The sequence below is a fragment of the Capsella rubella genome, unplaced genomic scaffold (genome assembly GCF_000375325.1).
Source record: "Capsella rubella cultivar Monte Gargano unplaced genomic scaffold, Caprub1_0 scaffold_7, whole genome shotgun sequence".
Taxonomy (NCBI): Eukaryota; Viridiplantae; Streptophyta; class Magnoliopsida; order Brassicales; family Brassicaceae; genus Capsella; species Capsella rubella.
In genome coordinates, this window is record NW_006238917.1 from 2,049,076 (window position 1) to 2,076,082 (window position 27,007).

Sequence of the window (27,007 nt, forward strand, 5' to 3'; positions counted from 1 at the left end):
TCGCAAACATTTTATGAGGAGAGGAGGAGAAGTAATAATGAGCTGAATATGCGTGTTCACATTTTTTCCTTACAACATTTTCGTCCGCCGCTTCGTGGAATGATGAGACTGATTATGCCTTGGTGGGATTATTAGGCCACTTTGTTTTTTTTTTTTTTTTTGTCATCCTGATTAATTTGATTCATGTGAAAGTGCAAACCGAATAAAACGACGTTCGTACGAGCATCGTCAAATCATATTTTGTATATTAACTATGTTCTATGGCCGGAATCTATCCTCCACTCCACAATTTTCATCATATTTTTATCCACTATTGTGTCTAGATTAGAAGAATCTTACAAAAGAAGTACTATACTATATTATATCTCCAAAATCCAGTAGTTAAATACTTAAATCAATCAATCAAAGCATCATAAAAGAAACTTTTGGAGTTGTCCAAGTGACACTATATATCATTGTTTTATAAATATAGCTAGTGATATTTAGTTCGTTCTCCAACGTTAGCAACGAGCGATACGACCTTTTCCCTTGTCATTATCAACAACAATTTCTAATTTAAACTACAAACTTACCCAAACCTAAAAATTCAAAGTTTTTTTTTTTAAAAAGAGAGAGTATCAGAAAGAAACAAACAAGGCAAAGCAGGCTGCGCAGGGCACGAGATCCACTGCCACCGTACACGTGGACAACCAAACATCTTACTCACTGCAAAGATACTCTCTCACGTCACTCCTTTATTTAACTTAATAGTAAAAACTATATAATAAGAAAAATTAATGAAATACAAAAAAGCAATCAACAACAACCTCCGTGCAATCATATCATATGCATGGCTTAAAGGGTTACCTTCACCTTCTCTCGATCGCTAGAGTTACTGTGCTCTTCTTCAATCCTCCTGTCACAGTCACATCTCGTCCGTACACGTGGACCCACATCCTCCCTAAAGCTCATTAGCTGATTCGTCTTACCTTTGGCCGTTTCGGCCCTCTCTCTCTCTCTCTCGTTTAATCACTTTTTTGTGTGTATATCATCGAGTATCGACTCAGAGTGAGATACTTCTCGCTTCTCAGTTACAAGATTGAGAGAGAGAGGCCATAGCAGCATAGAGCGAAGCTCGTTTGTCTTCTTCGTCGTCTTCGTCTTCCTTTGACGACGCTGTTTTGATAAGGTTCGTGATGATGATCTTTCTACGTCTTCCGTTGTGGTTATTGATGATCATTTACGGTTGTTGTAGTTTTTCGTTTCCCCTGCTTTGTTTTTGCTGGATCTCTTCGTGCTTTAGCTTCACGGTAGTTTTGTTTTCGATCTGTTCTGTGCAGTGTGATGTCGTCCAAATCTTTCGCTTTGATTTCTTGTTCTTTTGAGATTATTATGGTATCCAACATTTCGGTGTTTATTTCGTTTAATTCCTGTTATTCTTGATGGATGCTTCTCTGTTCTTTGTGCTGTGATTGATCCATTGTATAGAACAGTCTCCACATGAGCTTTGATTGCGTTTCAGCTTGTTTATAACCTTTTTTACACGTTTGATCATGTCATTGTTGACTGTTGTGTCCTTCAATTTCTGAGTGAATTATAGAATATATGCTATTTCACTGTTCTGTGTTAGGAGCAAATGGATCTGATCCATTTTTGTGGGAATGCAGGGCATGTCCATTGGGACTGTTGGCTAATATTTGAATCAATCCGGAGCAATGTCGGCTTTTAATATGAGTGTAGATGTGAACCAGAATGGGAATATGAAGAATGCTGATTCTTCATTTACAGTGGATGATATTGATGACATTGATTTCTCCAAGTTGCTAGAGAAGCCAAGGCCATTGAATATTGATAGACTGAGATCACTTGATGAAAGGTCTCTTACTGAATTAACTGGGTCACCACAACTTAGAAATGCGGATAATGCTTCTCGTGCCCAAGATCACTCAGAATATGTGATTTCACCTAGTGTGGGTAAGAGGTCTGGATTCAATACTCCTAGGTCACTGCATGGATTTGAGTCTCATCCAATGGTTGGTGAGGCCTGGGATGCTTTGAGGCGCTCTATGGTATACTTTCGTGGACAACCTGTTGGGACTATTGCTGCAGTGGATAATTCTGAAGAAAAACTCAACTATGATCAGGTGAAGAATCTTCTGACTAACCCACATCGTATTTTCATGTTTCTTTATTTAAACTCTGTGTTGGTTGATCTGGTATCTTGCTGGCTTTATCCTTTAGGTGTTCGTGAGGGATTTTGTACCAAGTGCTTTAGCATTCCTGATGAATGGAGAGCCAGATATAGTCAAAAACTTCATTTTAAAGACTCTTCGTCTTCAGTCCTGGGAGAAAAAGATTGATAGATTCCAGCTTGGTGAGGGCGTTATGCCTGCTAGCTTCAAAGTTTTCCATGATCCTGTTAGAAACCACGAAACGCTGATAGCTGACTTTGGCGAGAGTGCAATTGGAAGGGTAGCGCCAGTTGATTCTGGATTTTGGTGGATTATACTGCTCAGAGCCTACACAAAATCTACAGGAGACTCTTCTCTTGCTGACATGCCTGAATGCCAGAAGGGTATACGGCTGATACTAAGCCTGTGTCTGTCTGAGGGATTTGATACCTTTCCCACTCTCTTATGCGCAGATGGTTGCTGTATGATTGATCGTAGGATGGTGAGCAGTTGGTTATTTCTTGTGATTCTTCCTAATAGGAAACATTTTGAGCTAGCTGTTTCATCAGCTTGCCACTTTTTAACCTTGTGTTTTCTGATTTTAGGGAGTCTATGGTTACCCGATAGAGATTCAAGCACTTTTCTTTATGGCCTTAAGGTGTGCCTTGCTCCTACTTAAACATGATGGAGAAGGTAAAGAAATGGTGGAACAGATAGTTAAGCGACTTCATGCATTGAGCTACCACATGAGGAGTTACTTTTGGCTAGACTTGAAGCAGCTTAATGACATTTACCGATATAAGACAGAGGAATACTCTCACACTGCTGTCAACAAGTTTAACGTCATCCCTGATTCTCTTCCAGAATGGGTTTTCGACTTTATGCCAGCTCATGGAGGGTTTTTTATCGGCAACGTTAGCCCTGCAAGAATGGATTTCCGTTGGTTTGCCTTAGGTAATTGTATAGCCATACTGTCGTCCCTGGCGACTCCTGAACAGTCAACAGCAATTATGGATCTCATTGAATCTCGCTGGGAAGAGTTGGTTGGAGAAATGCCATTGAAAGTTTGTTATCCTGCAATAGAAAGCCATGAATGGAGAATAGTAACTGGTTGTGACCCCAAAAACACTCGGTGGAGCTACCATAATGGAGGATCCTGGCCAGGTAAATTTTCTTCCTTTCCTTCCACATTTAACTGGACTACAAATGAATCTCTCCTGTCCCAGCTGTGTTCTTCTCGTTGTACTCTGGTATCTAAATCTTAGTAAAAGGCTGATCTGGCCCTTATTTATGTAATTAACTAATTATGTTTACTGGTTGACAGTGCTGCTATGGCTTTTGACCGCTGCTTGTATCAAAACTGGTCGACCTCAAATAGCAAGACGAGCAATTGAAGTAGCAGAGGCTAGGCTTCATAAGGACCATTGGCCTGAATACTATGATGGAAAGGTAGGGAGATACGTGGGGAAACAGTCACGTAAAAACCAGACATGGTCAATCGCTGGATACTTAGTAGCCAAGATGATGCTGGAAGATCCGTCACATGTCGGTATGGTTTCTCTTGAGGAAGACAAACAGATGAAACCCGTTATGAGAAGATCCAACTCATGGACTTGTTGAAAACAATAGAGAGAGAGAGAGATGTTCTAAGAAGAACCCTTCATGATTCCTGGTTTTATTGTTGATAACAAACTTTTTCTTCGTTTTTCAATTGCACATTTTACGTTGTTTGCTGTGTGAAATATTTTTAGACTATGGAAGATTTAAGTATCATAAAAAGAGTTCGTCTGTTTAGCTTAATGCCTTTATTATATGCTTTCTCTCTCGATGGAAATGTCTATAGAGCAGAAAGGTATACTTTCTTGGTTTGCAAGGTAAAAACGAAAACCCCATTACTCTTTCACGTTTTGTTCAGACATCAAGGTTTCGTGCAATGATGCCTTCAAATGTAACACCAGGTCCAAAAGCCAGAATCAGACCCCACTCGTTTTCTTCTTTATTCATGCTCCTCACTTTCTTGCTCTCTTCCAACATATACTCCAACACATAAATGATTGAATTGCTGCTCGCATTGCCATAGTCCATGAGAGCTCTTCTGCTTGGACTCAGCTTCTCAGGCGACAGGTTAAGCCGCTTCTCCATTCGGTTCAAGATGGCCGGTCCACCTGGATGAACAGCCCAGAACATCTGGTTATAGTCTTTATAAGCCAGTCCCGCTTTTCCTATTAGCTTCTTGCAAAAATTCTCCACGTTGTCTTCTATTATCTGTGGAAGCTCTCTCGCTAGCTTGAAGTTTATCCCTTGTTCCGTTAGCCTTCCATCTATCGTCTTCTCGGTGTCTACATCAGGAAAATGAAATCCATGTTTGTCTAAGATATTATCTTAGGTGATAGGCATAACTGCATGCACAAATTTTAGTGGCGTTTTACCTGGCAAGAAATTCTGTATTGCAGTGTGAAGCTCAAAGAGAGGCTTCTCGCTGATCGGGTCTGGATCGGATCCGATGATCATAGCTCCAGCTCCATCACCAAACAACGCGACCCCAACAAGATCATATGGTCTATCCGCACTTGGCGGTTTGAACCCGATGATTGTTGTCTCAGACGTGGCAAGCAAAACTCTACTGCCCGGATTATTCTCGGCTATGTCTTTGGCTACACGGAGACCTGCAACTCCACCAGAACAGCCAACAAAATAGAGCAGAACACGGTGTGTCTCAGGACTGAGTCCAAGCCCCTTGGCTAAGTACAAGTCCCCACCAGGAAGACGAGCTTCACTTGAGGAGACATAGACAAGGTGAGTTATGTCTGAAATAGAACGCCCCCAGTTCTTGATGCAGGCTCTGGAGGCTTCTACTGCCATCTCGGTCACCGCATCATTGCAGATGTCGAGTCGCTGCTCCACTGTGGATCCTCCTTCAATGGCAAGTTCGGGATACTTCTTGAGTATCTCCTCCGACATCACAACATACCTTGTCTTTACCGTTGTTGTCTTGCCTGTATATAGTAAACGAACAGTTCAAACAAACCTCAGTTCTCATGAGCTTACAAAATGGGATTAAAAAATTAAAGAAACAAGGCTAGAGTGAAGACATTACAGAGACGAGTAAGCTTCTGTTTGAGTTCAGGGTCGTCACAGTTGGTGGTTTTGAAGTAGCCATCGACTAAGTACTCTTGCATCACTAGCTGGTGAGGAAAGGCTTTTCCGAGAGCAAGAATTGTTGCTTTCCCCGGGTTTGATTTCTTCTCTGAACCCAATTCTGTGGCATCGATGCTTCCCATTTCTATCTGTTTTTTTTTGTCAAAGGCTCAAGTCTTGGGTATCTAAAAGGGTTCAAAGTGAAGGCATATATATATGCTGCAGTTTTTGCAGCTTATGACCTGCATCTTGTGCGGTGGTTCTGTCTAGTTGATGTTTGGTGAAGATTAGGTGTAAGATTCAGGAGCTTCATGTTTATTGCATTGGTCTTTCTAAAACCCAACTCCAACAATTCTTTGAGAATTTTCTCTTCATACATAGTCTTTGGGCCTCGTTAAAAGCCAACGGGTGTGTTATAGTTATAGTTGTTTTGTACCTTCAAAAGAATGCAAGAGAGCTTCTTGCTATTACAAGCACGGTTAACAAAGAACACCACTATCAGCCCCATGGACTGAAAGGTCGAATGAGATTTTCTTCTGTTCTCATCAATCACTCGAAATGGATAAAAATTTCTGATCCTGTTGTTGGGTAGCAAAATTTGCAGAGTTTCTACATGTATTGGAAGACAGCAAACAATAGAAGAACAAATGAGAAAAGGTGAAGAGTTAAAATGAAATTCTCTGCTCAAACCTATGCCCTTTGCTTGAATCTTTATATCCTTTCTTCGCCCAATGCACATATGTGAACTTTATAGACGAAACTTACGGTTTTGATTATAGGAAAGCTATCAGGTCTGACTTGTCAGAGGTCTGAGAGACACTTCCCACTGATGAAGTCAATCACCTTAGTAAGTGACTCATCAAGTTTGGAAGTGACTGCAGCTAAGTTCTCCAAAAATTCTTCAGAAGTTGGTCTATTGCCATCCACAATATCAGTAACACCTTTTATTAGAATCGTAGGCACCTTAAAGATATCAGCCACATAGGCCACTGCTGCTCCCTGAAATGTCAAAGATTCCATGAGTAAGCCGCAGTAACTGATAAAGACACCAAGAAAAACACGCAGATTGGAGCCACGTTCATAAACACACGAAACTTATCGATTGTCTACCTCCATATCTTTAACTGTAGCATCATTTGCTGTGATGGATTCTTCGTCATGTGGAGACATATCCATAGAATCGCCAGTGGATAATCTTCCCACCTGGGAACACCATCACAACCACTTATGGTACTTGTATATATGCAAAATAAATCAAGAAATAATCAGAATTATTGCACGAGGATAAAAAAATGTTGATCTCAGAGTAACCTTTAGGTTGAGCTCCTTTATAAGGTTGGGTGTGGGGAAGGCTTTCCGCATACCAACACCATATATATCAAGGACCTGCAGAAAGTACAGAGAAATGTATTTAGGAAAAGGCAAAATATTTGGAACGATAATGCAGACACATGAACAACAGCTCTACTTTGCAACTCATACAGACACAAGAACAATACAAAAGAGCACTTACAGGAACGGGTATTCTTCTGTCATGGAAAGCAACACTTGAGACAACATAAACATCGCTAATACATGCACCTTTGGCCTGAAAGGACCATTAAAAACAAAATTCATTCTTTCTAACACATAAGAGGCACGACATCGACTATGTAGAGAAAGAAACTTGTAATGTATATACCTTAAAGCCACCAGCGGTTCCCGCATTAATGATCAAGTCTGGTCGAATTGCTTGAATGGAAGCATAAGTCACGAGAGATGCAGGAACCGTGCCAACACTCTCTACCTCTGAAAAGAATTAACAACAATGACCATTAGAGATATCACCAATCAAGAACTCCACAAAACATCCTGAAACACTGACTTAGTTACAATCACACAACCACACATACCTAGAGTTGCATCCTTCCCTGGACACACTATATTGACGTTCAAGTCTTTATACATTCCTTTAAACAGAACCCAAGTCACTTCCTTTGGAAACCTTAAAAAAAAAATTCAACTTTTCAAAACATTCACAAGAAAGCCAATCACATACAATTTCGAATCCAAGAAAGAAAAAAAGAGCTTACGGCGTACTAACTTCTTTCACAAGCCGTAATCTGTTGATCAGAGGCTGAGCTTCCTTTTGCATAGCTGCGAAAAATACACAGCCATTAGAAGAAGAAGAAGAAAAATCACAATCAAATAAATATCAAAGAGAAGGAAACAAAAATTAGTACCGACGATGAAGACGATGGTAGAAACCGCCCGTTTCTCTTCTTGACCCTTGAGATCTTCCATAGCCTCCGTCGCCGGTGATTCGTCACGATCAAATTCCTAAATTTCCCACCGGAAATTGGAACGTACTTAAGAAAGAAATTAAAACCGGATCCGACCCGTTCTATTCCGGACCAAACCCAACGAGAGAATTAACATTTTTATTTATTTATTTTGGTTTTTGCAGAATTAAAAAAAAAAAAGGAAAAAAACGTTGACGACTTGACGGCCGTTTATGCCACGTAAGCAACCGGTCCACAATCCAAAACGAGTCGTTCGTTATTTCATATCCTCACTTCTTCGGTACTGCTTTATCCTCATCGTTTCTCTCTTTCTCTCTTCTCCTCTCCAATGGAGGTTACCTCCACCACCTTCGTCTCCACCTCCAGATCGTCTAAATACCTTACCCTCACTTCCTACTCTCCGGTCATTCTTCCGGCTTCTAGTCTCCGCTCCATCCGCCGTGGCTTTCTCGGCTCTTGTCACAGTCTCCGTCCTTCTCCTCATAATCTTCGAACTCGCCCCGGGAAGCGAAATTCTCGTCGTTCTTGTACTCGATCGCCTCGTTTAGTTGTTAGAGCTTCTATCGATTCTGGTTTGATTCTTGTTGTTGTGGCTGTCACTGCCTTCTCCGCCATTGCTTTCGCTTACTGCCACAGTACTTTCAGGAAGCGCAAAGCTTCCAATGAGGTAATTTCAAATTCTGAGCTTTTTTTTAGCCAATTTTAGGTTTTGTTTCGTTAGAGTACGTGATTCGAGAGGCAATTACTGTTAATTGCTGGTTCGAGTGACATTCATATGTAGTTTACAAAACGGGAAAGACCAAATAAATAATCAAGTTGCTGACTTTTTCTGAATTTCGATAAGAGTTTTGATTCTGACTAGCTAAACTGTTCAGGTTGCATCATCTCCTGCAAAGATTCATGGCGGAAAAACTAGTGCTGAGAAGCGGCGGGAAACTCCACATTTAGATGGAGATGTTCTTGAAGGAAGTCCTGTAGAAATAAATGGAGGGCTCAGTAAGATGGATGAAGCTAGTGCAATCAAATTGCAAGAAGAGGAGGCTCATCAAGTCCAGGAAAGTACTGTCATGGAGTTGGAAGAAGAGGAGGCTCATCAAGCTCAGGAAAGTACTGTTATGGAGTATGATTCATTTTTGCCCAAACAAACGGATATGGCAGCTGAGGATTCTCAGTTTGCTGTTGCCAGTGTCAGCACAATTGCAAAGGAACATACTTTAATTGATGAATCCCTTTCACCTTCCATGGTTAATGGGTCTGTTGCTTTGGAATCACCTACCTTGGAAGTAAAAACACCTGAAAAACAAGTTGAAAACAGTGAAGATCAGAAGAGTATGGAGCATGATTTTTCACAGGCAGTGGTGGGAATTCAGTCGATTGCTTCTCCACTCGTGGTAGATGATACACGTGCTCTAGAGTATGAGTACAATGGTTTGCTCCAGAAGCCTGTTGAGTACAGCGTCTTTACGGAGAGTAAGAGAGAAGAGATTCACACATTTTATAAGTCTAATCATTCATCAGCCAAGCCTTCAAGGTTGACTAGTCTTAAAGCAGCCTCTCCTACTGTTACTTCTGCAACTAATAGTTTATTGCTGGACCACAAGAACAATGGAATAATTGATACTCAGTTTCCAGGACATAGTTCTAGTCAGGCTACTGGTATGTTGACAATGTGGTACTGGCTGTGTTGGATTTGACACAATCTTATGTTTCCTTTCTGAAAGCTTGCAGTGCCAATCATTACACTGATTCCTCTAAGTGGGCTTCTGTTTCAGGTGATGTCCAAGAAGAAGTACTTGTGACACATGGTAACGGTGGTTTATCCTACAATAGGAAAGATGTTAATGGAGACTGGAAATTTCCAAAAGATGGGAAACATGTGGGTCAAAAAACTGATGAAAGCATGCCCCTGTCCCCTGCTCGAAATCTTGAGCTACTTAATAGTAATGGACGTTCTCCAGAAACTAATGATGCTTACAACCGTTTACTTAGAGATGGAAGGTAATAAGTATTCTCTGATTTGAATCTTGCCTGTCCTTTTCTTTCTCTCCTACTGCTAATTCTTTTTCTGATGTTTTAGTACCAGTGAGGTGTCACTAGATTGTTTAAATTACAGAGTGTTTTTATTCATATATAATAGGCTAAAAGATTGCATAAGCTTTCTCGAAGATTTGGACCAAAGGGATCTATTGGACATGGACAAGGTACTGAGTAATATAGATCAAAGCTTTAGTATTTCTTCTCCATGAAGGGTCAATTTTTGTCACTGATATTTTGTTTGCTTATTTCCTTACACCAGATTTATCATGCGAGTTTCTTTAAAGCCTGCAAGAAGCAACGGGCTGTCAAAGAAGCATTTCGTTTTACCAAGTTGATTCTAAATCCAACCTTAAGCACATTCAACATGTTAATGTCTGTCTGCGCAAGCTCCCAAGACATAGAAGGTGATATATTTTGCCAGCATTAAACCCTTGATCTTGTTAATTTTTCATCCTTCTAAATGTCAAATTGTTACTTATGTAGGAGCTCGACGAGTTTTGGGTCTGGTACAAGAGAGCGGTATGACTGCTGATTGCAAACTTTACACAACTCTAATATCAAGTTGTGCTAAGAGCGGAAAAGTTGATGCAATGTTCGAGGTATAGATACCTTCTTTCCTTTGCCTGAAGGTTATTTGGGAAAAGATACATATTTGGCTGGTTCTTTGAATTTCTGTTAAAACCATGAAGCATATAGATTTCTATAGCAACTTACGATATTAGTCTAATGCTTGTCTGAATGGTTCCGTTTGTTCCAATATACAGAGGAAACGTTTCTTTTGTCTTACAATGAAGTTTTAAATTGTGACTGAAATTATTCTCCGTAGTTCTTACCCTCTTTCTCTCTCTGGACTTTCTTTATAATTCTGTGGGGTTGTATTATCAGGTGTTCCACCAGATGTCAAATTCTGGAGTAGAAGCTAATCTTCACACGTTTGGTGCACTTATTGATGGCTGTGGTAGAGCTGGACAAGTAGCAAAGGCATTTGGTGCTTATGGAATTTTAAGGTCTAAGGTAAGCATAGCACAATTTTGGATGCTCTCCTACCATGTGTTGAGATTACAAAACAAAATCCTCTTTCTTCATGGCTACAATTACAAAATATTTTTGCTAATCCTGCTCATATGTTCATATCTGCTTTGTAATCTCAAGTCTATTATTACATTGATGACATGTTCGATGCAGTAGAATGTTAAGCCAGACCGGGTTGTATTCAATGCCCTCATCTCTGCATGTGGTCAATCAGGAGCTGTCGACCGTGCTTTTGATGTGTTAGCTGAAATGAATGCTGAGACGCATCCTATAGACCCTGATCATATCACGATTGGTGCATTGATGAAGGCATGCTTTAATGCTGGTCAGGTGTGTGGCTTTTCTTTCTGATACATTTTCTGGTTTTCTCTTTCTATTTGATTGAGAATAATGTTATTGCAGGTTGAACGAGCAAAAGAAGTATACCAGATGATCCATAAATATGGAATCAAAGGTACTCCAGAAGTCTATACCATTGCTGTGAATAGTTGCAGCAAGTCTGGGGACTGGGAATTTGCATGTAGTATATACAAAGACATGAAAGAAAAAGGCGTGACCCCTGATGAGGTATGTTACATCATGCTTAAAGTTACAGATCCTTAAGAGTCACGACGTGTCATTAACTGATATGCATACTAGTTTCAAAATATTCAGTTTTGAGATAATATACGTCACTGATATGAGGCAAGTGTTTACTGACAGAAAATTTATACAAACATATATATGTAATCTTTGTTTTAATCTTCTGCAGGTGTTTTTCAGTGCACTTATCGATGTTGCAGGACATGCAAAAATGTTAGACGAGGCTTTTGGCATTCTTCAGGATGCAAAATCTCAAGGAATTCGTCTTGGAACTATATCATATAGCTCACTGATGGGAGCTTGTTGTAACGTATGTGTTCTTATTGCAAGAGTTTTTGAACATTGCTTGAGTATTGAGCTGTCTACATCAAATTATGAAAATGTCTATGATGGTACCTAGAGGAGAAACAGAAATTTGTTCTAGATTTTCACACTGATTTCTAGGGGTGAACAAGCATCGAAAGATTTTTATTTGATAAAAATAGTTTTGGATATTTAGTTGACATCATCTTTGGAATCTCTTGCAATTGTTGGTATAGTGCTATTGCATTGAATTTCTCGGATTAAATTTGTGTGAAGAAAACTACTGATAACTTGTTTGCTTTTGTTATTTAGGCGAAGGATTGGAAGAAAGCACTGGAGCTCTATGAAAAAATCAAGTCGATCAGACTTAGACCAACCGTTTCAACAATGAATGCCCTTATTACTGCTCTCTGTAAGACCTCGAATAAAGCTATCTTAATCTTTTCCCTTAAACACAAAATGAAGATAATATAGAATAAAACGGAAAAGAAAATGTTATATGGCAAAACTGCACTTGCAGTATGTGAAGAACCCCAAACAAAATATCATTTACGGGTATGACTCCTTAAATTATCAACAGGTGAAGGTAATCAACTGCCCAAGGCTATGGAATTTCTCAATGAGATAAAGACTTTGGGATTAAAACCAAATACTATCACTTACTCTATGCTCATGCTAGCAAGTGAAAGGTATCTTATTTTAACTTATAATCATTTGGGCTCGTTTGGTTACTAGTCAGTATAAATTTGAGAAATCACTATTTTCTAACTTTTCTCTGTGTAGAAAGGATGACTTTGAGGTAAGTTTCAAGCTCCTTTCGCAAGCAAAAGAAGATGGAATTTCACCAAATTTCATCATGTGCAGATGCATAACCAGTAAGTTCGTAATTTGTTTTCATCTCTTGCCTCATTCTTCATGACCCTCAGAATTACATATTTTTATAGATGTATATGTGTCCATCATAATGCAATCAGATTTGAAAGTGTTTAGTATTGATATAGCACTTATGCTTCTTCTTTTTTTGCTATTTTGTTAAGGCCTGTGCAAGCGAAGGTTTGAGAAAGCTTGCGCTGGTGGTGAACCTGTTGTGTCCTTTCAATCAGGGCGACCTCAAATTGAAAATAAATGGTCAGTGTAGCTTTCGGATGCAAGTATTAATTCAGTCACTCTTCTTCTTAATGTTGAAAGAGGTCAAGAGAATCTTGTGATGCTTCCGAGTTAGAGCAATCTTGATTGAGTTCTCAGTAAAATTTGTTGGATTGATTTAAATTGTCACTTTCTCTTCTTCAGTAAAGACTTACATCAAAAATTATTCCAGATTAATATTGATAAATTTCACTTTCTTTCAGGACATCAATGGCCTTAATGGTTTACCGCGAGACAATTTCAGGTGGAACGGTTCCTACTACAGAAGTAGTTTCACAAGTTTTGGGGTGCTTGCAACTTCCACATGATGCTGCTTTGCGGGATAAGCTGATTTCAACTTTAGGCATAAACATATCACAAAAACAACATAACATATTCCCACTAGTTGATGGATTTGGAGAGTATGATCCTCGTGCATTTTCATTGCTCGAGGTATTTTGATAGTTTCATTTAGCTATATATTCTTCGTTTTCTCATTTGGTGTACAAAGTTTAAATGTTTTATGATTTGCAGGAGGCAACTTCTCTTGGAGTTCTTCCTTCTGTGTCCTTCAATAAAGTTCCACTACTTTTTGACACGACAGAGTTGCCCAACAACGTGGCTGAGGTAAATACATTTTTGTAATGGAATGACATCTACATGTTTTTTACAAGATTACCATCTGGTTTCCAAGATATTCATAGCTGCGAAGGTTATGGTTTAACTTTATTTACAGTTTTCAATCTGGATGTTAGATCCTAAAAGTTTCTGACACCGGATCCTTTTATTGCTGGCCTTACCATTTTCTTCCAACATGATATTTGGTTTAAATTTCCAGTGAACTTGATTTCTTAAAACTGTATCTCAACTTTATTTGATACAAAGTTAATATATCAATATCTTGCTGTTTTAGCATTTTTTGGAGTCTCGCTTATCTAATTATGTCATGCATAATTTTGGCAGGTCTACCTCTTAACCATCTTTAAAGGTCTTAAGCATCGCCTTGCAGCTGGTAAAATATCCTGTTATCTAGAACCATTGTTTTCATAGTAGGATAAGTTTAGTTGCACGATCTTAAACAGTTCTTGATATAAGTTTACGTTAATCTTCTCTAATATACCGTCACTATTCCCCTTGAATTGGTATTGATTTTTTGAATTTTCTTGTTTTGGGAATTCATTATCAAATTATCAGTCTTAACATAGAATATCTATAAAACACCTTAAGATATACTTTCAGAAGAATAAAGTTGAGTGTATTTTAGTTAAACAAATTGTTAGCTGTGAAGATCTATAACTAGTCGATTAAATTTCTCAATGGCTTCGAGGTCAGTGAAATCTCTTGAAGTTTAAGCCCTTGTATGTTTTAGGTGCGAAGATACCTCATATTAATTTGATCATTTCGATGGAAGAGAAGGAAATGACGACTCCTGGAGGCGAGAAGACGATTGACCTTACAGGAAGGTGAATTAAGAGTGTCCTCTTTTTCTTTTTCTTTTTTCTAGTATGCAGTGATGATGCTTATAGTTACAATGTAATAGGTCATAGTATTCTAAGATCATCCCTTTTTTTTCACAGGGTCGGACGAGAAATTGGTGCATTGTTGAGAAGGTTAGGGATACCATATCATAGAAAGGATTCAAGATTGAGAATCAATGGTGTTTCTTTGAAGAACTGGTTTCAGCCAAAGGTGGATTCGCCTTTCTCTGGTGGGAAACCAGGGCATTTAAGATCCTCACAAGTACCACTAGGAAACCAAATCAGTCGTCAGCAACGCAGCATTCGACTAGGGAACCTGTCGTTTGAGTGAGAACTGAGAAGGCGTCTCTCATTTTGATCCTTAACTTCCGAGAGTTTTTTTTTTTTCCATGTGAAGGATTAGTTCCACGCAATTGCATACTCAGTACATGTCACATCACAACATTCCTCCAGCATCGCAGCAGAAGATGGACATTCGAGTTTTGTTGCCATCACTTAAGAGCTTAGGTCTTGCATGAGGATGTTAGTGACAGAGGAAGTTAATTGCATGGTTAAAGCTGTATATCTATCTACAAAAACAGACTTTGTATATTTATTCGTTTTCGCATGAATATATAAATATATAATAGTAAATGATTCTTGTAAGGTATCCAAGAAACTTAATATGCAATGCATACACACTTAAAGATTTGTCCTATGCGAATGTGAGTGATTATAACTCTTAACAACCTTACCTGACGGCCTCTTTATTATATCAACCTGAGGTTCGATCGTTAAGTGTGCATAACATCAGCGGAAGATCCAACTATATCATCAAATTTGTGCATATAATACTATAAATATGATTCCCTGCATTGTAATCGGTAAATAATCTGTAAATTAAAAAAAAAATCTGTAAATAATCGGTTTTTCTTAATACTATATTTAAGTGAATTGTCGAACATCTAAATATGGAAATGGTTAGTTTTGCTTCGTAACAGGCTCTGCTCCTTACAACAAGGAAAACACCAAGATGGACTCCAAGTTTGGTTTGCTTCGAGACCACAAATTTAGATCTGTTTTCTTAATCTATTTCAATAACCTGTCTACTACAAGCTGCATATATTGTAAAACAGTTTTTTTTTATTGAATAAATTTAACATTCATTCAAAAAAAAAAAAGAAAAAAAAAAGAAATGGTTAGTTTTGGTTCGTAGAATCATTGTAGAGTTTTATATCTCCGTCTCCAAAATATAATATTCCCCATAAGAACATGAAAGGGATGAAAATTCTATTATAGTCTTCGGTTATGACATACTGATGATCTCTTATGTTTTAGCAGCGGAGTTTACTGTAAACAAAAAAACAAAAAAAAAAGAGTTCATGTGAAAGCCATGACGTGACCACATGATATATTATTCAGGTCCAATTATTTTGTAGATGATATAAGCATTTGGTGTATAACATATAACTATCATACTGGTTCATGATTGAAGCACAGTCTGATAATAATATAGTTTATATACACAAGAGCACATAAGTAGTTTTCTTTTTTATTCTAATTGTTCAAGGCGGTTTCATTGGATTCTCAATTCGTATATATTTTTATATAACCATTTTCTTCTCCAACGTTTATATAAATAACATATAAGATATCGGCGTGATTTCGTCATTAAAATTTGGTATAACAGTACCACATTTAAGTTACTGACGACGTCAACTGTTTATATATTGAATTATTGAGCCATGATTACTAAACTCTTAATTAGTTTTGGCTTTGGTCTTCGATCACTAAATTAAAAAATATTATAAAGTCTTAACGAATAAACACACTTAAAAGTTATGTAGAATACATCGTTAATTAATTACTCGAATCCTGTTTTTGAACCACCCAATGAAACTTAGAATTGTTCGTTTTGCTAAGTATATATATCCGAAAATTATCATCTTCTTTGATTTGAATGCTTACACATTTTTTAACCAAAAAAAAGAAGACAATTAGGTTAAACAATGAACATTCATTATTTAAAATATATTGTAATTAAAATAATCATCAAATGCTATAACTAAGAAATAGAGATATATCAAATCTTCTAAATTCTCCATGATTTAAAAAGATACATGGGAAGAAACATGATGAAAAGATACATATCCTCAATCTCAAGATTCCTATAAATACACTACAATTATACTAATAAAACGCATGATTCTTAATTACTGTAACCGAGAAGCGATGAGATCAAGAAAGAGTTCCTCTCTACATGGAATGGTCAAGCCTCCCGTTGGATGATCGAATCCAAACTCTTCCTCTGCTCGACTAAGGAACTCTCTGAAGGAAGGATGATTCAGAAACGATATTGGAACCACGAATCTCCTCTTCTCCATCTCCATCTGTTCTCCCACGTAAACTGCTACGTGTCCTTTTGGGACATGATCCGATGACGATGATGTTCGGTTTCTGTTTCCCAACGAGTTTAGCTTCAGTATCTGCCTTGTTGCATTCGATATCGCAAAACGGCTCAAACCCATCTTTCTTTTTTGCTTTCTTAATTTCAATTACAAGTGTTTTTTGTTTTTTTCGTAGCACCGCAATGGTTGAGTCTTTGAGATGAGGAAAGGTGGTGGTGACGATTGCCTCTATTTATAATAATGAAAATGTTTTACTTCTCAATGATTTAAGAGTATATGATGGGTTTTTATTATTTTTTTATTTTATTTTCTCGTGTAAGTTGTTTGACTTATATCATCTTCTCACATGGCTTAACTCATCCATCAAGTTCTCCAACAAAAAGTTCTCTGTTCTTATACTAATAAGAAAAAAAATACTAAAATTAAGGAAGTTGAAAATTCAAGATATCATTATAAAATACTGTTTTTATTAATGTTACATTAAATCTTCTGATAGAAGTTCTGACTCATCCTCTTCAACATAGAAAAATGTGCTTTTAAACAAGATAATATAGGGGTAACAAGTGGCCAATGAAGATATACATGGCAACTTGGCACATTGGATGATATTACGATGAACATGATGCAAAAATTCAGGATACATGTAGTCTATCTCATATTTCAGATTTGAATATATATATATATATATATATATATATATAATAAATGCTCAATTTGGTTAATCATTGGATGGATTGGTTTCGTCTGATCGATGCGAATCTTCTGATCAGTAGCAAATCATTACGACCGCAAATATCTTCAATTTGTTGAAATTTTGATCTTTGAATTGTTGAGTCGTATCTATCACCCGATTTCAGTCTATCTAATCACATGGATGCTTCTTGGAAATTATTAGTTGGAGATTAGTTTCCTAGTTGGAGACTCCACATTTGTTATCTTTCATAGCATCGTTGAAACAAAAAAAGTTTTAGCAAAATTTATAACTTTTTAAAAATAATAACTTTTCAGTGTGTCTACATAAACACTTTTTAAATAGATATGATATGTATAACTAATTATCTGAATAAGTCTCTTATATGTATGACATCAAGAACATGTAAGAATTTCGCCATGAACTGCACTATAAACGTCGTTGTTGTACTTGATATGATCCGCATCTTGTAAAATCTTCGATATGTTCTAAAGGGATGTTGTGATCTTTTTGTTGAAATGTCACTCTTTACAACGTTAAAAATGCACTCTGTAACTGCCATGATCCTGTCTACCATATAAACTCAAACTAAAAATATTTGCAAATCACATACCTTATATGACATCGACATGGTACAAAGTTTTAAAAAAATATATATAAAAAAATACGATGATAGATTAAGATACATATCATTTGTCCAGAACACGGCCAGTTCAATTGATACAAAAAGCTTTTTGCTATTATGTTTAAAAAATAGGTTTGGATCTTTTATCTACTAAAGTAAAAAAAAATTATATATATATTTGTTTAGACAGTTTTGATTTTTTTTTGCCACGAATTATTAAGGAAACTGATAGTTCTAGTGAAACTGAAAAGAAAAAAAAATTATTGAGGTCCACTTCTGTAAATGCTCTAAGTCGTCCCTAGTATTCCAATAATCTAATTTATGAAGGTCTATGTGTTTACTTCTATAACTAGGTCCGGACCCGCGCTACAGCGCGGGGGAAAATTACCGGGTTTTTAGTATTTTGTACGTTGCGAGATAATTTTATTTGTGTTTGGTTTACTTTATTTTGATCAGTAATTAAATTTTATCATTTTTAGATTGTATGTGTTGGTTTCGAATATGTTCAAAATTATTTAAATTGTATGATTTTAGTTGGATTGTTAATTTTAGAACAATATGTGACATATATACATGTATAAATATTATACAATGAAAAAATATATTATACAATGAATCATTTTTAAAATTTAGGGATTGATCCGCGGTACACCGCATATTAATAAATACATGATTTTAACTTGAACCTTTCATGCAGTTTAGTTTTATAATCAAGCCAGAAATTCGAAACTATTGCCAAATAAATATTAAAGTTGGTCATAGACAAAAAAAAATATATATATTAAAGATGGTTGAAAATGAAATATTCTGTAACTGGTGTGAAGATTATAGTTAATATAGGAGAAAACTATACATCCAAATATCAATATAGGATATTTAAGGAAGATTTTGTTTTGAAATATTATGGATAATTTGATAATGATTCTTTTATATTTAATTTATATTTCTGATTTTTAGGTTAATTTGTTAAACCAATATACAAAATCATACATTAATGTATTTTCCTTAAACAAATTAAGATTAATGTACTTTCCCAAACCGATATTGATGGTTTAATTTGGTAGATTTCGAAATAATATATATGGAAACTGGTATTTAATATCCTTAAATTTTTAGTAAGATCCAACTGAAAAATTCCGGGTTCATTTTTTTTTTTAAACCCGACCCAAAAAGCATTTGTACTTCTCTTTTACTATAATAGGGATTAATTCGCAACGATCAATAGAGTAGTTAATTAATTTAGACGTCTGAATAAGTCATAACTTTAATAAAAGCATTTCTATATTCAAATGTCCATGTAATGAACTATAAACAAATGTTAATGATCTTTTCGTGACAGAGTGATTAGGTATCAATCAATTTTTCCTTTTTTTGTTTGATAGTCAAATTTCTGAAAATCATGTGAATATTGATTCTTCGTACGTACGAAATCATCAATCACGTAATGAATATTTCGGATAAATTTTATTATCTTCCAAAACATGAAATGTTTTTCATCAATGTTTTCTGGAGTACATAGTATAACCTGACTTGAATGGGTTACACAACATATTTACATGCTCTGATTCAATCTGTTCTCCTTTGCAGAAATAAACAAAGGGAACAACAACAACAAAAAATCTATAAAAGGAAAGAAAAATTTTGGGGTTTCCCAAAAAAGATGTCTCAAGTTGAAACAGTACAACCATAAGAATTCAAAAGACCAACGAACGTTTCTTCTCTGCAAGGAATCGTTAATCCACCTATTGGATGGTTGAAGCCAAACTCTTCCTCTGCTCGACTAAGCAAACCTCGAAACGAAGGGTGGTTCAAATACGAGATAGGAACCACGAACCTCTTCTTGTTCTCCATCTCCTCTCCGACATACACCGCAACGTGTCCTTTTGGGACTCGAGATTGCTGTTTTTGGGACTGTTTAGAGTTGATAACACGCGACAATCTAATCGCCATCTCTAAAAGCAATTGTTTTATAGATCTACAACTACAAAGGATACTCTGTTTTTTTTTATGAAACGAATGTTGTGTTGATGCTTTTCTGTGGAGCTATGTTTCAGCTGTTGTTGCTGTTATATATATATAGAGTTCTTTATAGGTAAGGAACCCAAACTTTCGAAGTTATGTTTTTAATGATAAAACAGATTTTATTTTGTTTTAATATTAGAAGTTTGCAGAGTTTCACATGGTATACTTTTATAAAAAATATATAAAACTAGGGTTTACCTAGAAAAGGTATCAAGCTGATTCTGATTTCTGGATGACTTAAGAATGAATATAATCAGATAGTGGAACCCACCATTGTTACAGGACTCACATGCACTCTCTGTCAAGCTTATTAAAATCTCTGGCCATTACATGAGACCAGTTTGGTCCTATTGGTTATGATGAATAGACAACAGAAACAAGTGTCCTTATTCATAATAATAGACATTTTTTGACAAGTCTCTTCTTGGCTCTTGAAAATGGTGGCTTTTTAGCCTATTTGTGTTGCCCTATAGCCCACTTAAGAGGACCCTTTTGTTTTGTATCTTAAATAAAAATTGACTTTACCAAACTTTGTATTATTAAATCTGTACTACTAAGCTTGGAGTCATGAAAATGAGAAACATTGAACATGCATGGTTTCTTTGGGTTCTTACAATGTTGAATCAAGTTGAAGAGAACAGTTTACAAGTCGTAGGTCTTAAGTTTAATACTAATATCATATCTAATGTTCGATTCACAAAAACTAATTCAAGTGATATATATATATATAATAAATTAGTGCAATTATAATACAGTTATTCCAAGAAATTGCAGTTATTGAAAAAAATGGTCACGTGTTTCATTTCCATTATTATGATCACAATTATATCTTCCTAATAACGGAGAGTAACATGAGGCATGAGCCTTGACAATCTAAATATGCAATAATTTAGATATGATTTATTTCATTTATTATGACAAGTTCCATTATACAATAAAATTGCGCAGTACTGTTTTCAATCATTTTCGATAAATATACTTTATCTATTTGACGAAAATATGTCTTCTTTTGATTTATTAACGGTTAGATCATACTAGTAATGTAGTATTGTTATTCGTCACTTACAACCCATTTTAGTTTCTTCAGAGTGCATGTGATCCACCATTCATTTAAATACTTTAAATCCCTTGAAGAAGTCTTATATATCTTTATTTTTTAGAGATACTATATATATAATGTAAGTCAGAGCTAAATATTTTAAAATACAAAACAAACGAAACTTATGATAGAGATTTCACATAATGTGAAATTCTTCTCTTTTCATTATCTAACATGTTGAACTATTTCTTTTTCTTTATGGAAACAGGCTTGGACTGTAAAAGTTTAATTTTCATTATCCGCATTTAAAATTTAATTATTCTACTGTAAAATTTAATGGTTTAATTTGAATATGAATAGTATAGTTCAAGTTTTCAATTCTTATTTCGAAACATAACTTTAGCTCTGAACAAGTGTCATCATATACACACACATAAGTAGCTTTCCTACAACTAATTCTCCTCTTAAAAGAGAAAACAAAAACAGCTTCATTAATTAATGCGATCTTTCAATGCAGCTGATGAGAAGTAATGAGATGAAGAAACGACTCTTCTCGACAAGGTATGGTCAAGCCTCCCATGGAGTGATGAAATCCACACTCTTCCTCAGCGCGATTAAGAAACTCTCTGAACATTGGATGGTTCAAATATGATATCGGAACCACAAATCTCTTTTTCTCCATTTGTTCTCCTACGTAAACCGCCACGTGACCTTTCGGAACAAGCCCTGAAGTTGTTGTTGTTGAAGATGATGAGGATGATCCATTTTTGTTTCTCATAGGTTGTGATTTGAATATTTGCTTTGCATTTGGAAGCATCGACCTCATTAAACCCATCTTCTTCTTTATTTTTTTCAACTTATCAAATTGAGAGGAGGTTAATTTTTTTTTTTTAAAGCAAGTGACTTGATATACAAGGAGGGGAAGAAGTTTCTATATATAGTAGTAGTGAACTTAAAAAGTATGTAGCTTCAAGATAAGGAAAAGACTTAAATGCTAAAAAGAGAACAGTACGATGCGATATTTTGTTGATTACTAAACAAAACCCCTCCCCAAAAGTTGTGGGCTGTTGGACCCTCCCGTCATCCATCTGGCTCACATGGCTTAGCTCATACAGTAAAAAAATTAAAATTGCACATAACATATGATTGCAAACATAGAAAAAAGTTTGGGTATGTGTATTTAATTAGAGCCTCGAAATGGTGAATAGTGTGACCTGTATCAGACTACGTGGGTCCTTTCTTGAGCCTTTTTTAGCGATGGAGATTGTTTATATATTTGGAAGTTCAAACAAAGTTCTTTAAATGTTTATATTTTTCCTTCGCTCTCAAACTAGGGGCCGTAGTACTGGCTGGGACGAAAGATGTGTATCGGGATGCTTGTTTTGAAATATTTAAAGTTTCTTAGACGTATCATATTTTTCTTTGTTATATATGCCATTGGATAAGATCTGACTTGTACTTCTTTGCATGTGATTATGAGGATGATTGTGATTGTGGCTACACTGGAATTTGTACATACAATCATATTACTGTTGAGTGATCGATATAGATCGAAAACAAAATCCTCATAGATCTATTGCTATTTGCTACCAATGGCCTACTTTTTTTTTTCTTTCTCTTATCTTATTTGATTGTGGGTAGATATGTTCTTCGCATTTAGATCTAAAATAGTTATTTGACATAGATGGTTTTAGTGCTTTGTATCCATTATATCTTTTATACAAAAAGGAAAAGTTGCAGAGAAGAATTGACAAATAGAAAGACTCTGCTTGTGTGTCATTGACGCGTTTTTAGTGTTTTGTGTTTGTTTTCTAAATGAGTAGTATTTGTCAAACCAATATTTTATTATTTATTTTATATGATTTTGTTGAAATGTAACAAGTTTAATTTAATTTGCAATCTACCAAAAACTAAATCAATAATATATAAGTCATGTATATGTTAAATGTTTCTTTTTAAATCACCAATAATAAATATCTGAATCAGTTTGATCTTTCCACTATATTTTAGGTCTTGAAATGATACATGCAAAGTTTTGGTTATTGGACCAAGTACGTAGTATATATATAAAAGTATACGGGGAGTTCAATTATTGCAGAGGTGGGAGTGGGACACTTTAGCTTGCCAATAGATTTTCGTGGCTCCTAAGTTCTGTGTCGTCGAACCAATAGTGGTATTATATCGTGACCCCTAAGTTCTATATATGTCGAACTCCTTCGTCTTTAACGTTTTGTGCAGACGCTTCATGTGCTCCATGTAACACATTACACTTATTTACACATGTTGTTGGTCTATGAGACCTAGCAAACTGCCGGAAGATAATACATATATAACTTAAAATTCCTAAACTCAATACATTTAACTTAAATATATAGTTGATAGAGTTTCTATTTTAAACGGAAAATAAAACCTTGCGTAGTTACGTTGATCAGTTCGTCACTAGCTACTCCTACTCCGGAGGTAAAACAGAGGGAGGGTTCTCAAACCTGACGAGGTTCCTCGCATAGCATTACTATTTGTGTGTTCTTCACAATCTATTGTATTTGTTACTCTTTATTTTTCATTCTTGGGAGAAAGGAATGAAGTTCACTTTCTAGTAAGTTCCAAGTGTCGGCAAATACAAGATTCTCAACAGATGTCTATTTAAAATCCAAATTTTAGATATGCTTAAGGTAAATATTATATATATACATTCATTTAAATCTTAATTGTAGATTCTAAAATTTTAAAGACTTATAGATATCAAAAAAATTAATTGCTATTTTCACAAATATTTATGAGCTTAATTAATCTTTTTTTTTTTTTTGACGGCGAGCTTAATTCATCTTAAACCTAGGTACCTTTTCTTCTGGGGTGTGCAGCCTTAATTGCAAATCATAAGTTTACAAAAAAAAATGAGAAAATGTGATATAATGATCATTAAGAATCTTTTGCCCAAAAAAAAAATTATATAGACCATAAAAAAGAGAAAAATACACATCATCATATCATAATATATATTTGTGGATAGTTACAAATCTATTATTTATTCAATTACTATTTTTATATGTTATAAAATCCTATAATATTTATAACAATGAAATACTACTCCTAAAGCAACAACAAAGCTTCGTCCCTTATATAAAAGTAGATGTTCCGCAAAATCTACACAACACAGAGGGGGATCTTCGTTCAAGCTATAACAAATTAGTTAGTAGATATGTTTAAGTTCAAGGACATAGCTTTCCAAGTCAAGAGAGTATTCACTAAAAAAGTGTCTCGTTTAAGATACATAATGAACGTACGAAAGGGTCACTTTGCGGTATACGTTGGAGCAAACGAGGAAGAGAGGAAGAGATTCATGGTTCCAATATCTTACCTAAGACATCCTTTGTTCCAAGCTTTGTTGCGTCAAGCCGAAGATGAATTTGGCACAGATCATCAGAGGAAATCCCTAACGATCCCTTGTCGTCACGATGTCTTTGTTGACGTCACTTGTCGTCTGAATCGTTTTAATTTGTTAGTACCAAAAGTAAGTAATTAATGAATTAGTCTAAGGTATTAGCATATTATTGGTTGGTTTGATGATCCGTTTCATAAGGGGTTTATATATTTATGTTACTGTGAGGGGGCTTAAGCAACAGTCAAATCAAAACCAAAATGTAATGAAAGAAAGAATTTGCATAATTGGCTTGGAAGTTTGTCTTTACCAATAAGATATATACGATCCTCGCAGATGACTTTGCCATTTATATTTATGTATAATTCTAATTAGTATGCTAATGAGATTTCACATCCAAAGGCTAGCTGTTTAATAGCTCTGAATGTTAGATATCTATCGTCGATTTCAATTTTTTTGTTAATATTATATGTGAATGTGAGTTTAGGTACTGTTCTATAAAATATAACGTTGTTATTTTCTATGGGGAGTTTCAAAATTTGCATGTTCTCCATCACACGGATATATAACAAAATGGATAATTAATATTTTACGTGTATCTAAACTACAATAGACTTTTTTGTTATACAATTACAATATATATATATTATAAATAAATCTTACATTATGATGATTCATGAAGCTCTTAATTTCTTAAATGAACCATTCCCATAAAAAGTAAGCAAAGATATAATATACATATATATAATAGAAAAAGTAAATGAATCGGCAGAAAAATAAATTTAAATTAATTTTTTAGAAGGTGAATTCTTTACAAGAGCAATGGTTAAAAGAACCCACAAGATCATTATAGATCAAAATTTGAAAGAGACTCACTTAGTATCTCAGTCTCGAGTTATTCTTTCTCTCCTTAAATACATTTTAGAAACACAAAAAAAATAAACATAGACATCTTTGTATAAAGAAACTTAATTAATGAATGATGATCAATGAGCTCCCTTATCATGAACCATTTAGTATAGAAGCTAGAGCAGTGAAGTAATCTTCAGTGCATGGAATGGTGAGACCTCCCATGGGATGGTCGAACCCGAACTCTTCTTCCGCAAGGTTCAGCAAACCTTGGAACAATGGGTGGTTTAAATACGATATAGGTATCACAAACCTCCTCCTTTGATACGTCTCCCCAACATAAACGGCCACATGACCCTTTGGGACATTATTAGTACCTGACGTTGCCAAGAGGCTTGCGATTCTCGCCGATAAGCTTCTTTGAAGCTTTTGCTTTGCTTGAGACAGTCCGACCAATTGGATACCCATCTTTGAAGACCAATGCACGTAACTAAAAAGGAAGGTTTTGAAGAACTTTAAGCTGATGAATATTTGACCAAGAGTGTTGAATAATGTCTTGGGCTTCTATTGAAATGGTTTAGTTTTGTAAGCAAGCTTCTCTAAGATTGTTAAAATATATATAGAGAATTAAAAGAAATTGAGACCGCAAGTTGTTAAAGAGTGCAATAGTTTGAGGAACATATCAGGTGGAGCTAATGGATGAAGTCCACATGCTTATGCCTTGTCCTTTTAGAAACCACTTTGTTTTTCTTTCATTTTCGTGAAACATGTTTATAAGACCCTACCATTTCCTAATATGAATTATAAGACCCTACCATTCTCTTATATGAATAGAACCAAAATAAGAAAGTAGAAACATCTTAACACACAACTTGTAAGAAATTGTTACTTTTGATAAAGACGTTATACATTCCATATATATTAAAATGTGTTTCGGAAACTGGATATCTACAATCCTTTGTTAGATACTATGCCTGCGTGATTTGACGTACCATATTAATTAAGCAAACTGTTTCAAGTTATGACTTTTTTGTTTGTGACCTTGTGGGTTGAGGCATACGATCGATCATAGCACTATACTTTCAAATAGGCCACATGCACGATGTAGTTTGGATCATATCTATTTGCTTCTCTGTTCAAGATTAGAATAATCCACAACGCAGATTATTAGATTAACTCTGTTTGGTTCCACGTTAAGACTGTCCTTGAAACATACACATAAGAATATGAGTAAAACGGGAACCATTTGGCTACTTGTCTATCACAATTTTTGGCATTTTTAAATTTGGAGTATTAAATGTTTTTCATCTAATTAATAGAGAGACACACAAAAATTGTCTGAATTTCGAGCAAAACTAGCTACAAATCATGTAAGTTTTTTTTATAAGAAAAAGTATATGAAAATAATCAAAATTCATCACAGAGAAAGCACATTTTCGAGTCAAGCATCCCACTTAAGAAAATATATGTTTAGCAAAAAACTTAAAAAATTATATCGATGTTAAAAAGTTCTTAAGTTATCATTGTTGAGGATGCATGTCGTACGTATCTGTTTAACTATAAATGTACTATTCCTAAAACCTATCGCAAATTTGGTAATATGTTATAGTGTGATATGAGTATTAATTAAGATTTTTTCCAGCCGTGGGGAAAAGTTTAAATTATTCGGGAACAAAACCATCTGCATTTGTTGCAACCACTGTAGATAATGCAGTGCATATATTTAGATGAATCGAACGTACCCATAAAAAGCAATAACGAAAAAAGCTAAATGAACAAAATCCAAAATTCTTTCAGACAAATGCAACTAATTGTTCTTTGTTTAGTTGTTTCTCATTATCAGCATAAAGACTGTCTGTCCATGTATATCTACCACCTCATATGTCAT

The 27,007-nt window shown here is 35.4% G+C and overlaps 9 protein-coding genes across 9 annotated transcripts; 3 read left to right on the forward strand and 6 right to left on the reverse strand.

The window, feature by feature from the left end:
- Positions 1-968: 968 nt before the first annotated feature.
- LOC17880969 (probable alkaline/neutral invertase B) lies at positions 969-3,944 on the forward strand. The gene is made up of 5 exons (XM_006283356.2): positions 969-1,168; positions 1,647-2,123; positions 2,221-2,652; positions 2,756-3,314; positions 3,475-3,944. Exons 2-5 carry the CDS (start codon positions 1,695-1,697, stop codon positions 3,768-3,770), a joined length of 1,716 nt encoding a protein of 571 aa, XP_006283418.1. The 5' UTR covers positions 969-1,168; positions 1,647-1,694; the 3' UTR covers positions 3,771-3,944.
- LOC17878395 (type III polyketide synthase B) lies at positions 3,941-5,682 on the reverse strand. Its single transcript, XM_006285894.2, has 4 exons — positions 5,531-5,682; positions 5,248-5,437; positions 4,580-5,146; positions 3,941-4,489 (listed from the first exon to the last, which is right to left on the reverse strand). The coding sequence occupies exons 1-4, from the start codon at positions 5,534-5,536 to the stop codon at positions 4,062-4,064; spliced, it is 1,191 nt and encodes a 396-aa protein (XP_006285956.1). The 5' UTR covers positions 5,537-5,682; the 3' UTR covers positions 3,941-4,061.
- Positions 5,683-5,847: 165 nt separating this feature from the next.
- On the reverse strand, positions 5,848-7,666 carry LOC17879840 (5'-methylthioadenosine/S-adenosylhomocysteine nucleosidase 2). The gene is made up of 8 exons (XM_006284843.2): positions 7,511-7,666; positions 7,361-7,424; positions 7,181-7,272; positions 6,970-7,076; positions 6,802-6,876; positions 6,600-6,674; positions 6,399-6,491; positions 5,848-6,287 (listed from the first exon to the last, which is right to left on the reverse strand). The coding sequence occupies exons 1-8, from the start codon at positions 7,569-7,571 to the stop codon at positions 6,090-6,092; spliced, it is 765 nt and encodes a 254-aa protein (XP_006284905.1). The 5' UTR covers positions 7,572-7,666; the 3' UTR covers positions 5,848-6,089.
- A 190-nt stretch (positions 7,667-7,856) lies between these two features.
- On the forward strand, positions 7,857-14,817 carry LOC17879482 (pentatricopeptide repeat-containing protein MRL1, chloroplastic). Its single transcript, XM_006286052.2, has 19 exons — positions 7,857-8,237; positions 8,446-9,226; positions 9,343-9,568; positions 9,708-9,771; positions 9,867-10,011; positions 10,091-10,206; positions 10,493-10,621; positions 10,796-10,969; positions 11,042-11,206; positions 11,391-11,531; positions 11,837-11,936; positions 12,105-12,213; positions 12,308-12,399; positions 12,562-12,652; positions 12,874-13,102; positions 13,184-13,276; positions 13,613-13,661; positions 14,019-14,112; positions 14,227-14,817. The coding sequence occupies exons 1-19, from the start codon at positions 7,899-7,901 to the stop codon at positions 14,456-14,458; spliced, it is 3,369 nt and encodes a 1,122-aa protein (XP_006286114.1). The 5' UTR covers positions 7,857-7,898; the 3' UTR covers positions 14,459-14,817.
- A 1,356-nt stretch (positions 14,818-16,173) lies between these two features.
- On the reverse strand, positions 16,174-16,760 carry LOC17880396 (auxin-induced protein 15A). Its single transcript, XM_006285671.2, has one exon. The coding sequence runs from the start codon at positions 16,632-16,634 to the stop codon at positions 16,320-16,322; it is 315 nt and encodes a 104-aa protein (XP_006285733.1). The 5' UTR covers positions 16,635-16,760; the 3' UTR covers positions 16,174-16,319.
- Positions 16,761-19,319: 2,559 nt separating this feature from the next.
- On the reverse strand, positions 19,320-19,872 carry LOC17880564 (auxin-responsive protein SAUR21). The gene has a single exon (XM_006284777.2). The coding sequence runs from the start codon at positions 19,778-19,780 to the stop codon at positions 19,496-19,498; it is 285 nt and encodes a 94-aa protein (XP_006284839.1). The 5' UTR covers positions 19,781-19,872; the 3' UTR covers positions 19,320-19,495.
- Positions 19,873-21,376: 1,504 nt separating this feature from the next.
- LOC17879401 (auxin-responsive protein SAUR20) lies at positions 21,377-21,738 on the reverse strand. The gene has a single exon (XM_006284745.2). The coding sequence runs from the start codon at positions 21,724-21,726 to the stop codon at positions 21,400-21,402; it is 327 nt and encodes a 108-aa protein (XP_006284807.1). The 5' UTR covers positions 21,727-21,738; the 3' UTR covers positions 21,377-21,399.
- Positions 21,739-24,062: 2,324 nt separating this feature from the next.
- On the forward strand, positions 24,063-24,611 carry LOC17878140 (auxin-responsive protein SAUR22). Its single transcript, XM_006285823.2, has one exon. The coding sequence runs from the start codon at positions 24,091-24,093 to the stop codon at positions 24,412-24,414; it is 324 nt and encodes a 107-aa protein (XP_006285885.2). The 5' UTR covers positions 24,063-24,090; the 3' UTR covers positions 24,415-24,611.
- A 445-nt stretch (positions 24,612-25,056) lies between these two features.
- LOC17877548 (auxin-induced protein 15A) lies at positions 25,057-25,678 on the reverse strand. The gene has a single exon (XM_006282416.2). It carries the CDS (start codon positions 25,585-25,587, stop codon positions 25,273-25,275), a length of 315 nt encoding a protein of 104 aa, XP_006282478.1. The 5' UTR covers positions 25,588-25,678; the 3' UTR covers positions 25,057-25,272.
- Positions 25,679-27,007: the final 1,329 nt, after the last annotated feature.